The sequence below is a fragment of the Lygodium microphyllum genome, chromosome 27 (genome assembly GCF_053477565.2).
Source record: "Lygodium microphyllum isolate KBCC chromosome 27, Lygodium_microphyllum_v1.1.10, whole genome shotgun sequence".
NCBI classification, from domain to species: Eukaryota; Viridiplantae; Streptophyta; class Polypodiopsida; order Schizaeales; family Lygodiaceae; genus Lygodium; species Lygodium microphyllum.
The window spans coordinates 43,658,263-43,671,104 of record NC_141161.1 but is presented as its reverse complement, the minus strand read 5'-3'; the positions used below and the strand labels follow the sequence as shown (position 1 = coordinate 43,671,104).

The following is a 12,842-nucleotide window of genomic DNA, read 5'->3' as shown; positions in this document are numbered from 1 at the left end:
GTTCAGGCCTTCCATGAAGTGTGCAGGGCATCTACAACTTGTTTTGTACGGGTGTAGCTGATTTCTCCTCCGTTCGGGCAGCCCAACACCAAAATGCAGCAGTTTGTTGTGTTTGCAGACTTCCTTGAAGAGATATGGATTACTAGTTCAATGCGTTTGATGACTCGGACGATAAGTCAATCCATTCTTCCGAAGACAAGCGGTTTCACCAATCAAAGCATCACGAAGAGCGACGCAAAGATCAAAGATCAGAGCCACCATCATCCAAAGATCGTCACTTTAACATGTCCAGAAGATTAGAGCGGCCTTGTCCCCCCCGGCCTCCCCCCGCCCCCTTTGCTTCTTTATATGTTTCTAATAGGGCACCTATTGGGGGGCCCCACATGGCCATTCTGGCACCATCTGTACAGATGTTTGTTCTTCCATCGTTGCCCAAAGAAGATCATCTTAATGGCACTAACTACTTCCTTTGGTCTTACAAAGTGGAGTGCATATCAAATACCTTCAACCCTAAACCCCGCTACCTTGTTCAGTGGAGGACAAAGCTAAGGTTTGGACAAAGCTATCTTCTCTCTACTAGCTGAAGACCTTTGCCCACCGTATTACCACAGAAAAGAAGCTCTAAATGCTACCCGTTGATGATTCTTCTTCTACGAAGGATCACATCAACAAGATGGAGGAGTTGCGGGATGCGCTTGCATCCCTTGGCAGGACGATATCATCCAAAGGTATGGTGATGATTCTCATTACTCATCTCCCATCTGATATCTTCTACACTAGCTTATTGACCTCTAGAGTTCGGGAAACCATTTTGTGGGAGGAGTTAATGTTAGTGTAACACCTCTTCTGTGAGATAGGGCCATGAAAGTATTATCACATGTCCTCTGAAAGCATGAAAGTATTATAATCTGTAGTCCAAGATGTGAAACCCTGATGCATTGTTTCCATAAAAAAGCGGACTATGCATACCAACATCACTAAGCATTGTGAGCGCAAATTAAAAACCACGCTTTCACTTGTTGGAACAGTAAAAAAGGAGCCAACATTGTGGACTATGTAATGGGATCACTAGCTTTAATTCCAGAAATTAGGCGATTTGAGATATTTGCCAAGCCCATTAGTATAGCAGCCGACCATGCAATCCTGAAATTTACCTTGGCATGCGGTCGAATACAAGAAACATGCACACAAGCACACACATTTCCGCACTATGAGTTTCTAGAGCAAACTTCGCATATCCATGGTGATGCAGTACAAGATGGCTTAAGGCAGCTAGACCAACTTGAACCTCTTGTGGATGTCACTAAATCTCTAGCAAAGGTGTTACATACAGTAGCTCACAGAGGCATTCCCGTTCAATCACTAAGCTCTACTACACCATGCAGATGCATTGCCCCTCAAAATGCTTGGTATGATGATGAGTGCAGATAGACTAGAGCCCGCCTGCAGAGGCGTGTGACACTGGGGACATGCACACACTGGAAATAGCTTTCTTTACAAACTCTCACTAGAAGATGTGTACAAAACACCCTCCTAGATACATTATACATAAGAGTTTGAGGTATACATCTGTAGAGCCATGGATTGGTCTTGTTGAACAAGAGCTACTTTTGTAGGTGGTTGATATCATTTTTCTGGCTTAAGTCATATCTCGAACTATTTCCAATCAGCCAAAATCAAAGATATCTCCAAGTTAGTGAAATCCAACATGTCCAATCTAAGTCCCCTTGAGGTTCAATTACTATACCAATGTGAGATTTTCAATTCATTGCAAACCCAAGTCATGAATTGGGCACATCTAGACATTTGAACTACTTGAGTAGAAGCAAAGTAGACAAGTGCATGAGGGCATTACAGTAGAAGGAACCCAGGCACCAGTGGCAGTGATGAGAAGCCAAGGCCCTCGATAGCCTTGTTCTAAACAAGCTACTTACCCAGTGGCCCCAGTTTTACATAGGCTTTCCACCCTCTGGGAAATGCAGGAGTGTCAAGCAAAGTAATATGGTAACCATCTGTTTCGAAGACTAGGGCAGTTGATGCAATGGATGTACTTAAAAGCAACATGACAAAAAGTGTTACCATGATATGGATCAAGTAAAAGCAACTCCTCAAAAAGGAGCAAAACATGCTTTATCTGTTTCAATTATTTTATCATGCTCCCATTCTTTGTTTGGATTGTACATTGGCGAGATTTCAGAATGCGTATAGAAATGGGTTGGTATGGGAGCCAGCCTGGCAGGGGTATTGATACCAATTTTGTTATATGTAGATGATCTTTTGTTCGTCTCAAATTCACATGGCGGGCTTCGAGTTGCTATTGGATAGATTGGCACCTCATCACATTGGCTAATGATTGAGAGAGGTCGATGGAGCCATGTTGCAGCAAACGAGAGGATGTGCCAACTTTGCGGATGGGAGCCGGAGAGCAATTACAGACCTTTTTAGTATGGGATCAGAGCCAATCCCAGCCACGTCCACCCCTCCAGAGAGCAATTACAGACCACAACGAAGAGAGCCACTCTAAATAGAAACCACAACAATAAAGAATGGGTTGCACTACATTCATTTAAGCATGGGTGCCAGGAAGAGACGGAGATCGAAAACCTTTTACCAAGTAAGCTGAAATCTAGACATTGTACAATTTCCCTCAAATATGCAAATTCTCAGTATCAAATTCCATTGCCGAGCATTGAGAAACTTGCATTGCATAAACTCTTGTAACAACAATCCAAAAGACTGGAACTGAGATGGCCAATGTACTATAGCGATACTAGGAAACACAGCTGACCCATCATTTTCTGCAAAGCTGTGTGCTCTGACTATGGTACTGAATGATAGAACAGCATCCTCTGTAAGGACATGTGGGACATCAATGTCACCCAAGGCAAAGAAACCAATAAGGACATGTGGGCAATCAACGAGGACGTGTGGGCAATCAATGCCATGCAAGGTAACGAAATCAGGAGAGCCTACGCATCTCTCTCCACAAGATGGAAATTGGACTAAGGAAAGCCGAACGCTTTTGTAAATACTTTCCAACAAACCTTGGAAGCACCAAATCCTGTCACCAAGAATATGCACAGACCAGTCAAGATCTCTGAGACCAACAAGGCCTCCATTTGAGGTGAATGGTTTCATGTTTTCCTTTGCAGCATCAAAGACAGCCATTCCCTCCATTTCTGCAATGTCTGCCAAGCACCATGGTCCTGCTTGGAGAGTATTGCAAGCATTGCACACAGACTCCAGAGTGTGAGTGTAGCATTCCATGTCCATTGGAAGGCTACTTATCACCTTCTCAATAAGCTCCATTAGAAGAAGACCACATCAATCTGGATCCAAGAGAGTTCTACGAGAACAAGACTAACAATCAAATGAGCTATGTTGCCATCTCTTATGCTGAGAACCGTCAACACAACCCTCACAGAAACGCGATGATGGTGCCTCGCAATCTGATCAGACAAAGCCATGTCTTCGATCGCAGAAACCATACAAAATCATCACAATCCTTTGCAAGTTCAATATATGAATAGCCCAATGGCCATCCACACACCCAAAGATTCATCTGCAAAGTTTCTATGTCAAAGAGTCCCTTCCCACCTCTAACTGTCTCCCTCCCCCACACTCAGGACATTTTATCTCGTTTCTCAATCTTGTTTTCCCTCAAAAATATGCATACAATAGCCTTGGGGTCTGCATAGTTGCCTTTCTGCTTTTCATTAGATATCAGAATAATCAACTGCTGTAGACTATGTCACGCTGACATGATTATCACGCAATGCCAAAGAGAATATGCATACAATATGTAGTTGATTATCTCGTTTCTCAGTCTTGTTTTCCCTCAAAAATATGCATACAATAGCCTCGGGTCTGCATAGTTGCCTTTCATATCAGAATAATCAACTACTGTAGACAGTGTCATGCTGACATGATTATCACGCAATGCCAAAGAGAATATGCATACAATATGCAGTTGATTATCTCGTTTCTCAGTCTTGTTTTCCCTCAAAAATATGCATACAATAGCCTTGCGGTCTGCATAGTTGCCTTTCTGCTTTTCATTAGATATCAGAATAATCAACTGCTGTATACCAGAGGTAGCCATGCAGCTGAGAGAAGACTTGGCCCCACAGATAGCCCCAGTATCAACTTTGCAACAGTGAGCACCCACATATAGACAAATGCACATTTTGAACTGCGATCAGACCCACAAGCAAACAGCTGGTGAAGAGCAATCAGCTATTCAGCAGCTTGGGGGTGTGACAATCAGAAGACCCACGTATCATCATCATTATCATCTCTCAACAAAGTTCCCCACCAAATGCAAACAATTGCAGAGTTTTCAGAATCAGACAACAACCACAAGCCAGAAAGGCATACTAGACCTGGCACTTGCAGCCAGCTGAAATGCATGCCGTAAAAACATCAACAAAGGATATGACAAAAAGCTGTGGACTCAATGGACATCCTTGCTGCCTTAGAGATCTGTGACCACAGAGTCCATATAGTCTGCCACAAAGAAACAAATTGACATGTTCGTCCTCAGACAAAAGTAGGGACACAGCAAGCAGTGCGTGGCCCAAGGAGCCGTGCTCTCTACTTAGAGGCCATAGCGGGGGACCAAGCTACATCTGGAGGCCCTAATTGCCTCCACTGAGCTGGCACCTGACATTTGAACAAGAAAGCTCCTTTCCCCCCCTTCGGTTGGATACGCAATGTCTGCAATTGTTCCATTCCACAACATTGCATTGCCATGGAATGCAGTGATTGTAAGACCAGTCAATGTGGTACGAGCAATCTTTGCATTGCAATCTCTAGCACCCAAAGGCAGCATTGCATCACATGTTTTGCAAGCAAATGTGGACCGGTAGTCAGTGATTAATGTTTTGCTACAACAATGTGGACACTGAATACGATCTTGCTGAGGAGATTCATTTACGGCCTCGTTGATGTTTTTTTGGCAGTCGGCCTGTCTGATTCCTTGGGCGCTTAGGTGAGATTCCAATTTTCAGATCAACATAACTCTTCTTTGCACCATGCCCGAGTCTTGTCCTCGTCACATTTACTTGGATCTGCCGAATACTTCCCCGGGATGGCATCTCAATGGTTCCAGGGGCAAGCAATCCAGCTCTATATGGCTCTGCAATGCTTTCATGTTTTCAATACAACCCCTAACATCAACAACAGACAAAGAGGTTGCTACGTCCTCAAGTCTTTCCAAACTCCGACGTAGCTCGCTGATTTTAGCCTGCAGACATGCATCTTTCTGCGGTTCCATGATATCCACGTCAGCATCAACATCTTCATGCACCCCAACTGCTGGCAATGCTCCTCGCATGGACATAACATGGTCAACCACAGGAAGAGCATCGTGAAGATGTGAGAATTTTGTATGTAAAATCTGTCTTAACCCAAGTAAGTGCTTGCATTCTGTGGTCTGGTCAAGGCAGTCACAGTAACTTGCTTGCACGGAAACATTGTACCAAATGTCCGAGTTTGACTCGCTTAAAACCTTGAACAACATGGACTCCTCACTAACCACTAGGACAGTAGATGGGTCAAGTTCGAAGCGCTTGCATATACGGTATCCCCCTTGCAAGCGCTTTGCATGGTCTTTGGATGCCCCTCTGTGTGCATATCTGCCCGACTCTGCGATCCCCTGCTTCATCTTGAACCATTCAAGAGCGGTTCCACCCATCCTTGTGCCCGCCTGATTATCACCAACCAATGCATGCGCAAGCTCAGTTATGGATCGATTGATCCTTCCATCTAGCAAGGTGTACTTAATGTACTGCCACAATCGCTCTACCAAGTTTGTCGTGTCAACGTTTCCATGGTAAAACAATCGCCCAAATTTGGGCCACATATATCGCCACTGTGAGCTTCTACCACACCAACCATGAGAAATGTAGCTTGTGACATCTGGAAACTGTGAGTACTCGTGCATGGTTGCATCAAACAATGTGTCAAAGTCTTTCTCACTTGTGCAATGCATTAATTGACTCATTCTCTGGTACAGGCAGTTTCTATCAGCGCTTCCAACCTTTGGCAACAAGTTTTCTACCCAAGCTTTCTTGACATGAAACCAACATAGTAAAATTTTGCATGCTACCAGCTGTCTTTCAGCATCATGGGACTGCCAGTAGTGTGGATCTTCAGCAATGACATTAAGAAGGGCAGAGTACTCTGTAAGAGACTTGTCGATAACAATAGCCGTTGGTCTCACGTGATCCATTCTTGTGAATACATCTTTGATGGTTACTGTTAGTGCAGCAATCTCATGTGCAGTCCCTGGATCAGCCGAACACAACATGAGCCATAGAGGAATCCCATGCCCAATATGGTTTGGTGCGACGGCTGTGTACAACGGAAGACCGAACATATTGGTTTTGAAAGTGCTATCTAGAGCCCATGCATTGTTAGGAGACAGATGCTTGCACATTTCCAACATCCACTCGTCTTACAGTATCAAAATAAATGGTTGCTTTGCCACATTTTCAGTAGTTGGATCATATGGCTGCACATACAACACCTTGCCAGCCTCCTTCAACTTATATGCCTCGTGCATCATTGAAAACCAATCATTGTCAGACACCTGACTTCCCATCCGCAACTGTATGCCAGTTGAGCAACCTCTTTTGGTATCATAAAGAATCTATGTCTTGCCCTATCCAAAAGAGGAATTCTGGACATCTGCCATGTTTCTTTCTTTGAGCTCATTTTTGCTACGTGTTTAACTGAACCCACGTCAAACAAATCAACAACGCATTACATTCTCATGCACGGGCAGATTGTATCTGTCACTACGAGTACCCGGCTAATGCCCTTTGTGATCTGCGTATAGAAATATTGTAGCCCTATCAAGCGCTATTTTGTAAACCACATTCACACAAAAGGGACAGCCACATCGCTTGGATTGTTTAGGTCTTCGCACAATTGTGCCTCTTCTGTTGGGCTTACCGCTACGATGGCAATCGTACCGTTCATACCTGACATCCGGGCAGCTTCTCTTCCATGGCCTGCCCTTTCTTAGCCGACTATTGTGCTTGATCTGAATTTCTGCCAACACTTCTTGCACCTCTGACACTGAAATGTCTCAGTCGCATTCTCTTGGGCCAACAAAGTATGTTTAAACTCTTCAGTAGATACACGACGCACTTTTTGACAAGCACAAGCAAGCACCAGGGCAGTCACATAGCTTGTTGGAATCCCATGATGCAAGATATGTGTACACCAATGCCTTTTCAGAAAGCTGAGAGTTTCAGCCAAGCTCCTGTGACATCCGTGATCTCTATCAAAGTGAGCATCCCAAACGATATCAGATCATTCTTCGACCCATGCAATGTAAAGCTTGTCTTTTGACTTCAAGCACAAACGGCCGTTCGCAGCAATGCATACATTCTCTTTTATTTTTTGCCATCTTCATATATCAATGCTCTTGTATGGACATGCATGCCTCAAGCTCTCGATGGTTGCATGATTTGTGCCAGTAATATCTTGAGTCATTGTCTCATACAGCGGCCTTGTAAGGGCTAAATATTTGGATGACAGGAAATCTTGCGCGTTAGGCACATTTGTGTGTGGCCATTTGCGGTTATCACTTGAAGCATCATGGTCGTTTGTGAAGGAGTTGTTCCCTGCATTGGATTCCTCGCTGCTTTCAGAAACAGAATCAGCATCTGAGGAGTATACATCTAAAGACATGCAATCTTCTCCACTGTTGTCAATGATGTCTGCTGGAATTTGATCCTCTCCAGAAGCATATGCCATGGAGCCTGCCATTTGCAAGGATTACAATGTGTTTACTTAGCAGGGGGGTTGCCTTCTTTGCAGAACGCTTGATTCTATGCATCGCTGATCAGACCTTATCCATTCTGTGCATCCAGATCAAGCACGAATTCTGTTGCACGAATCCATTGCCATGCAAACATTCAAAAGTACCTTATCCAGTCAGTGCATCCAGATTAAGCACGAATTCAGTTGCATTTTGCATTCAAATGTACCTTATCCCTTCAGTGCATCCAGAACAAGCACGATTTCAGTTGCATTCTCCATCCAGATCACACACGAATCCAGATCAAGGCATGAATTCTCCGTGCATGTCGCATACTGGGTGCTTCGAAGGTGGTGCAGGCATTCAAATGTACCTTATCCATTCAGTGCATCCAGATCAAGGCACGAATTCTCCATGCATCTTGGGTGCTTCGAAGGTGGTGCAAGCATTCAAATGTACCTTATCCCTTCAGTGCATCCAGACCAAGCACGATTTCAGTTGCATTCTCCATCCAGATCAAGCACGAATTCTCCATGCATTTCGCATATTGGGTGCTTCAAAGGTGGTGCAAGCATTCAAATGTACGTTATCCCTTCAGTGCATCCATACCAACCACGATTTCAGTTGCATTTTGCATTCAAATGTACCTTATCCCTTCAGTGCATCCAGAACAAGCACGATTTCAGTTGCATTCTCCATCCATATCACACACGAATCCAGATCAAGGCATGAATTCTCCGTGCATGTCGCATATTGGGTGCTTCGAAGGTGGTGCAGGCATTCAAATATACCTTATCCATTCACTGCATCCAGATCAAGGCACGAATTCTCCATGCATCTTGGGTGCTTCGAAGGTGGTGCAAGCATTCAAATGTACCTTATCCCTTCAGTGCATCCAGACCAAGCACGATTTCAGTTGCATTCTCCATCCAGATCAAGCACGAATTCTCCATGCATTTCGCATATTGGGTGCTTCAAAGGTGGTGCAAGCATTCAAATGTACCTTATCCCTTCAGTGCATCCAGACCAAGCACGAATTCAGTTGCATTTTGCATTCAAATGTACCTTGTCCATTCATCAGCGCATCCGGATCAAGGCACGAATTCTCCATCCAGATCAAGGCACGAATTCTCCATGCATGTTGGGTGCTTCGAAGGTGGTGCGAGCATTCAAATGTACCTTATCCATTCATTCAGTGCATCCAGATCAAGGCACGAATTCTCCATGCATGTTGGGTGCTTCGAAGGTGGTGCGAGCATTCAAATGTTTCGAATCCATTCATTTAGTGCATCGAGCTGGATCAAGCACGAATTCAGTTAACTGCATTCTCCATCTCTGCAGATCAAGCATGAATCCAGCTGGATCAAGCTTGGCACAAATTCTCCATGCATATCGCGTGCGTACTGGGTTGCTTCAAAGGTGGTGCAAGCCCGATTTTTTCATTCGAATTTAAACTCTGTTCCCTTTTTTTAAAATAAAAAAGCAGGGCCGGGCACCCCAGGATCTGGGCACTTCCGAGATTGGGCACCCCAGGATTCGGGCACTTTCGAGACTGGGCACGCTCGAGGCCGGGCACATTCAGAACCGGGCACTTTCGAGGCCGGGCACATTCGGAACCGGGCACATTTTGTGCCGGGCACTTCCAATGCCGGGCACATTCGGAGGAGGCCACGCGCGAGGCCGGACAATTTCAGGGCCGGGCAGATTCGAAGCAGGGCACGCATGGAGTCGGGCACTTGGGCGACAAGACATTCTCATGATCAAATTTCGCAGTCAACGGTGATCGACGGCCCAGATGATCGGATGTGATGGGGGCAAAAAGGGGGCCGTCGATCACCACTCTCCGCTCCTTAAAGACCCCCCCTTACCATAGACACGAGGGGCTCCCTTCAAACCTGTGCTTGTGTAGATCCTGGCAAAGGATAGGTAACGATACCCGTGCTTGGCGAGTTGTTGCTTGGAGCGCTATTAACATTACACGGTTAAAGTATAAATTAACCACATATTCATTAATTACATATTCTGTGGGTTATTTTTTTTTCTTTTTCTTTTGAGAGAGTGCAGAATTTCGTTAGAGAGCTTTGTGTCGATCTATCACTCCCGTTAACGGACGCGTTCTTGATCGAGCCCTGAGAGAGAGAGAGAGAGATAGAGAAACCCTAATAAGGCTGCGAGACACAGAGATAGAAGAGACAGAGAGAGAGGTTAGCTTGTCCGTCCATGTGTTTGCTGTGATTCTCCCTTTCCGTTTGTGCACTGTGGCATTTGTCGTCCCTCGGCAGCCATGGCGCCGGCTCTCTCAACCAAGGAACGCGTGGTGAAGGCCTTCTCCGAATTTCCAACCTACCGGGATCTGCTTGCCACCTGCACCTCCGAATGGAAAGACCTCGAAGCTCTCATTTGCAACATTGACAAGGCCCTGCAGGAGAAGCTTGAGCAATTATCTGCTAAAGAGCAGGCCTTTGAAGAGAAGGACCGTGGCTTGCAGCAGGCTCTGCAGGCCAGAGAGGATGCCATCCCCATGCGTGAGGAGGCTTTTCTGGCCCGTGTCCGGGACCAGAAGAGTGCCGCTCTTGCCGCGCTGGAGGTCGAGAAGTGCAGATATCTTGGTGCACATGGTGAGAAGACCGATACCATGGATGTGGAAACTGCAATAAAAGAGGAGAGAAAAGCTGACGACAATGGAGCAGCCGAAGACAGTGCCAAGGAAAAACACGACGAGGTGAGAGTGAGGCCACAGTTAAAGGTCCTGTGTGAGAATCTAGATGGGGAAGGAGTCAGAAAGTTTATTATCGACCATCGCAAGGAAATGGGAGCCCTGAGGAATGAGTTGATCATGGCTCTTCAAAGCACCATTGATCCTTCCCGTTTGGTTTTGAAAGCCCTGGATGGCTACCACCTCCTAGAGTTTGATCCAAGCAATACCAAGGAGACAGGAGGCCCTGCTAACCGTCGTGCTTGCATTCTACTGCTGGAGTGCCTTGCACAGGTTCTTGCTGATCCTCTCCTAGGTGTAGATCATCCTGTGGTGCCTCCTAATATAAAAGAAGCTGCCAAGCAGATGGCTAATTTATGGAAGTCCAAGATGGATCTCCATGCTGATGCAGGAAATGAGAGCTTTCTTAATGCACATGCATTTCTTCAGCTACTTGCAACATTTGGTATAGCATCAGAGTTTGATGTTGATGAACTGCTGAAGCTAGTTACTACTGTCTCGAGGCGTAAACAGACGCCTGCACTTTGCCAGTCCCTTGGACTGACAGACAAAATGCCAGGTAGGTCTTTTTCTCTTTTGAGGAGGTTCTTGCGGCTAGTCAGGTCCTGTGGACCTTCTCCTTAGACTAAAGACAAACCATTTGTGCTGCTTTGAAAACCTTCAGTTTGCTATAAAGAACCAGAGGTTATGTAGGTTTGTTGCACTAGGATGACCATTTTCGTAGATGTCAGGCAGTTACAGAAAACAACTTCATTGATTGTATAGTCTTCAAAGCCATTGTTGCAGGTGTAAGTTTGGCTGTCACTATGATAAGGTTCAGCTACAGCCTTTGGGATTGATACTCATTTGTTTTTTCTTTTGAGTGGAGGTTCTTATGCTGTTAGCATGTTGAGGGGATTATATATTTTTCACTGCAGATTTTGTGGAAAGCTTAAACAAGGATGGTAAGCAGATTGAAGCTCTATGCTTTGCCCATTTCTTTAAGATTATGGACAAAGTTCAACCAGCACCAATGTTAAAAGCGTATCTCAAAGAGGCCCGCAGAACAGTGCAAGAGGGGGGAAAGAATGCACAAACTCCAGCAGCTACTAAGGTTTATAACTTTACGTTTGTCTCCTTCCATAAGAACCTGATTTATCATGCTGTGTAACCTACTGTGCTTTGATTGGAGCAGAATGAATTGATGATGAAGGAGTTGTCTGCCATTAAAGCTATCTTAAGAGCTGTCGAAGAATATGGTCTGGCTGACGAGTACCCAACAGATGGATTGCAGAAGAGATTACTTGAGCTTGAGAAGGCAAAGGCAGATAGGAAGAAGGCCCAGCAGCAGCAACAGCAGAAGCAGTCCAAGAAGCCCCGCATTGGTGGAGGTGGAGCTCCTCATAGTTCTGCTGCTGCTGCTTATGGGCAAAGTGCTTACGATAGACGGGCTCCTGCCAGTTATGGCTCTGTGTATGGGACGGGCAGCCGAAGCCCTGGCCCTATACCTAGCTCTTATCTTTACTCAAGTGATACTGTGGGTTCATTGTATCCAGTACCATCTACCTATTCAAGTCTGTCTGGAGGATACACTGGCTATCAGTATGGAAATGGGCTCGTGAACCCATCTGCTTACACATCTTTTTTGCGATAAAATATAGGAGGATTCATCTATGGTGATTACTGAAATTGGCAGGAGCTCTACACCGATGTTGGCTAATTTTTACCAGTGAATTATACATTCCATCTTTCTTGAAAAGAGTGTATTTGATCCAACATGACATATGGAACAAGAAACGTGGAAAAAAATGTATTCGATCCAAAGTGAAATCTGGAACAATAATTCAATGATATCTTTTAAATCCCCTGTGAGGTGTAATGACAATGTTTTACTTGCCTTGATCCAGTTAGTGCTTCTCTTGTGTGCTTGATTGAGAGTTGCTGGCAAAGAGATGGTGAAACTTGTCAGTCATTTCTTACTTGTGATTGTCAGTGCACGCAGTTGTGTGAGCAGCACCTTAAGGCTTATAATTGGTCAAACAAACCTGATTTGATGCTGGTCCTTCCAAGCCAACTGGCAGTTCACGAACACCTTCTAAGCCAAAATATGTATGCCATGCATTTCCATTTTCCATATATGCCTAAGCATTTTTCCGATTGATGTGGTATGACTCAAGATCTGCAGTGTACACAATTTTCTTTAAGTAGTTTTATTTGGCAATTGGATGCATGCAGTCACATTTGCCTACTTGCTAATTGTTTGGTATGCAAGGGTGCCTAAATGTTCATGTCAAGCTGGTGCACTATTTTTGGGAACAAGCTGCTTTCAAAAGCCCATCTACCATGCTTGTATGAACTTTTCATCCTTTTCATTTC

At 44.9% G+C, this 12,842-nt stretch overlaps 1 protein-coding gene across 1 annotated transcript; it reads left to right on the top strand.

Annotated features, from left to right (window-relative positions):
* Positions 1–9,820: 9,820 nt before the first annotated feature.
* Positions 9,821–12,376, top strand: LOC148012260 (FRIGIDA-like protein 3). The gene is made up of 3 exons (XM_087669381.1): positions 9,821–11,046; positions 11,405–11,580; positions 11,662–12,376. The coding sequence occupies exons 1-3, from the start codon at positions 10,056–10,058 to the stop codon at positions 12,118–12,120; spliced, it is 1,626 nt and encodes a 541-aa protein (XP_087525507.1). The 5' UTR covers positions 9,821–10,055; the 3' UTR covers positions 12,121–12,376.
* The last annotated feature ends 466 nt before the right edge of the window (positions 12,377–12,842 follow it).

What these genes read in the sequence shown, in the direction of transcription:
- LOC148012260 (XM_087669381.1), top strand. Translation starts at nt 10,056, where the DNA reads ATGGCGCCGGCTCTCTCAACCAAGGAACGCGTGGTGAAGGCCTTCTCC. An exon ending in ACTGACAGACAAAATGCCAG is followed by an intron (nt 11,047 to 11,404) that starts GTAGGTCTTTTT and finishes TTTTCACTGCAG; the next exon opens with ATTTTGTGGAAAGCTTAAAC. An exon ending in AAACTCCAGCAGCTACTAAG is followed by an intron (nt 11,581 to 11,661) that starts GTTTATAACTTT and finishes TGATTGGAGCAG; the next exon opens with AATGAATTGATGATGAAGGA.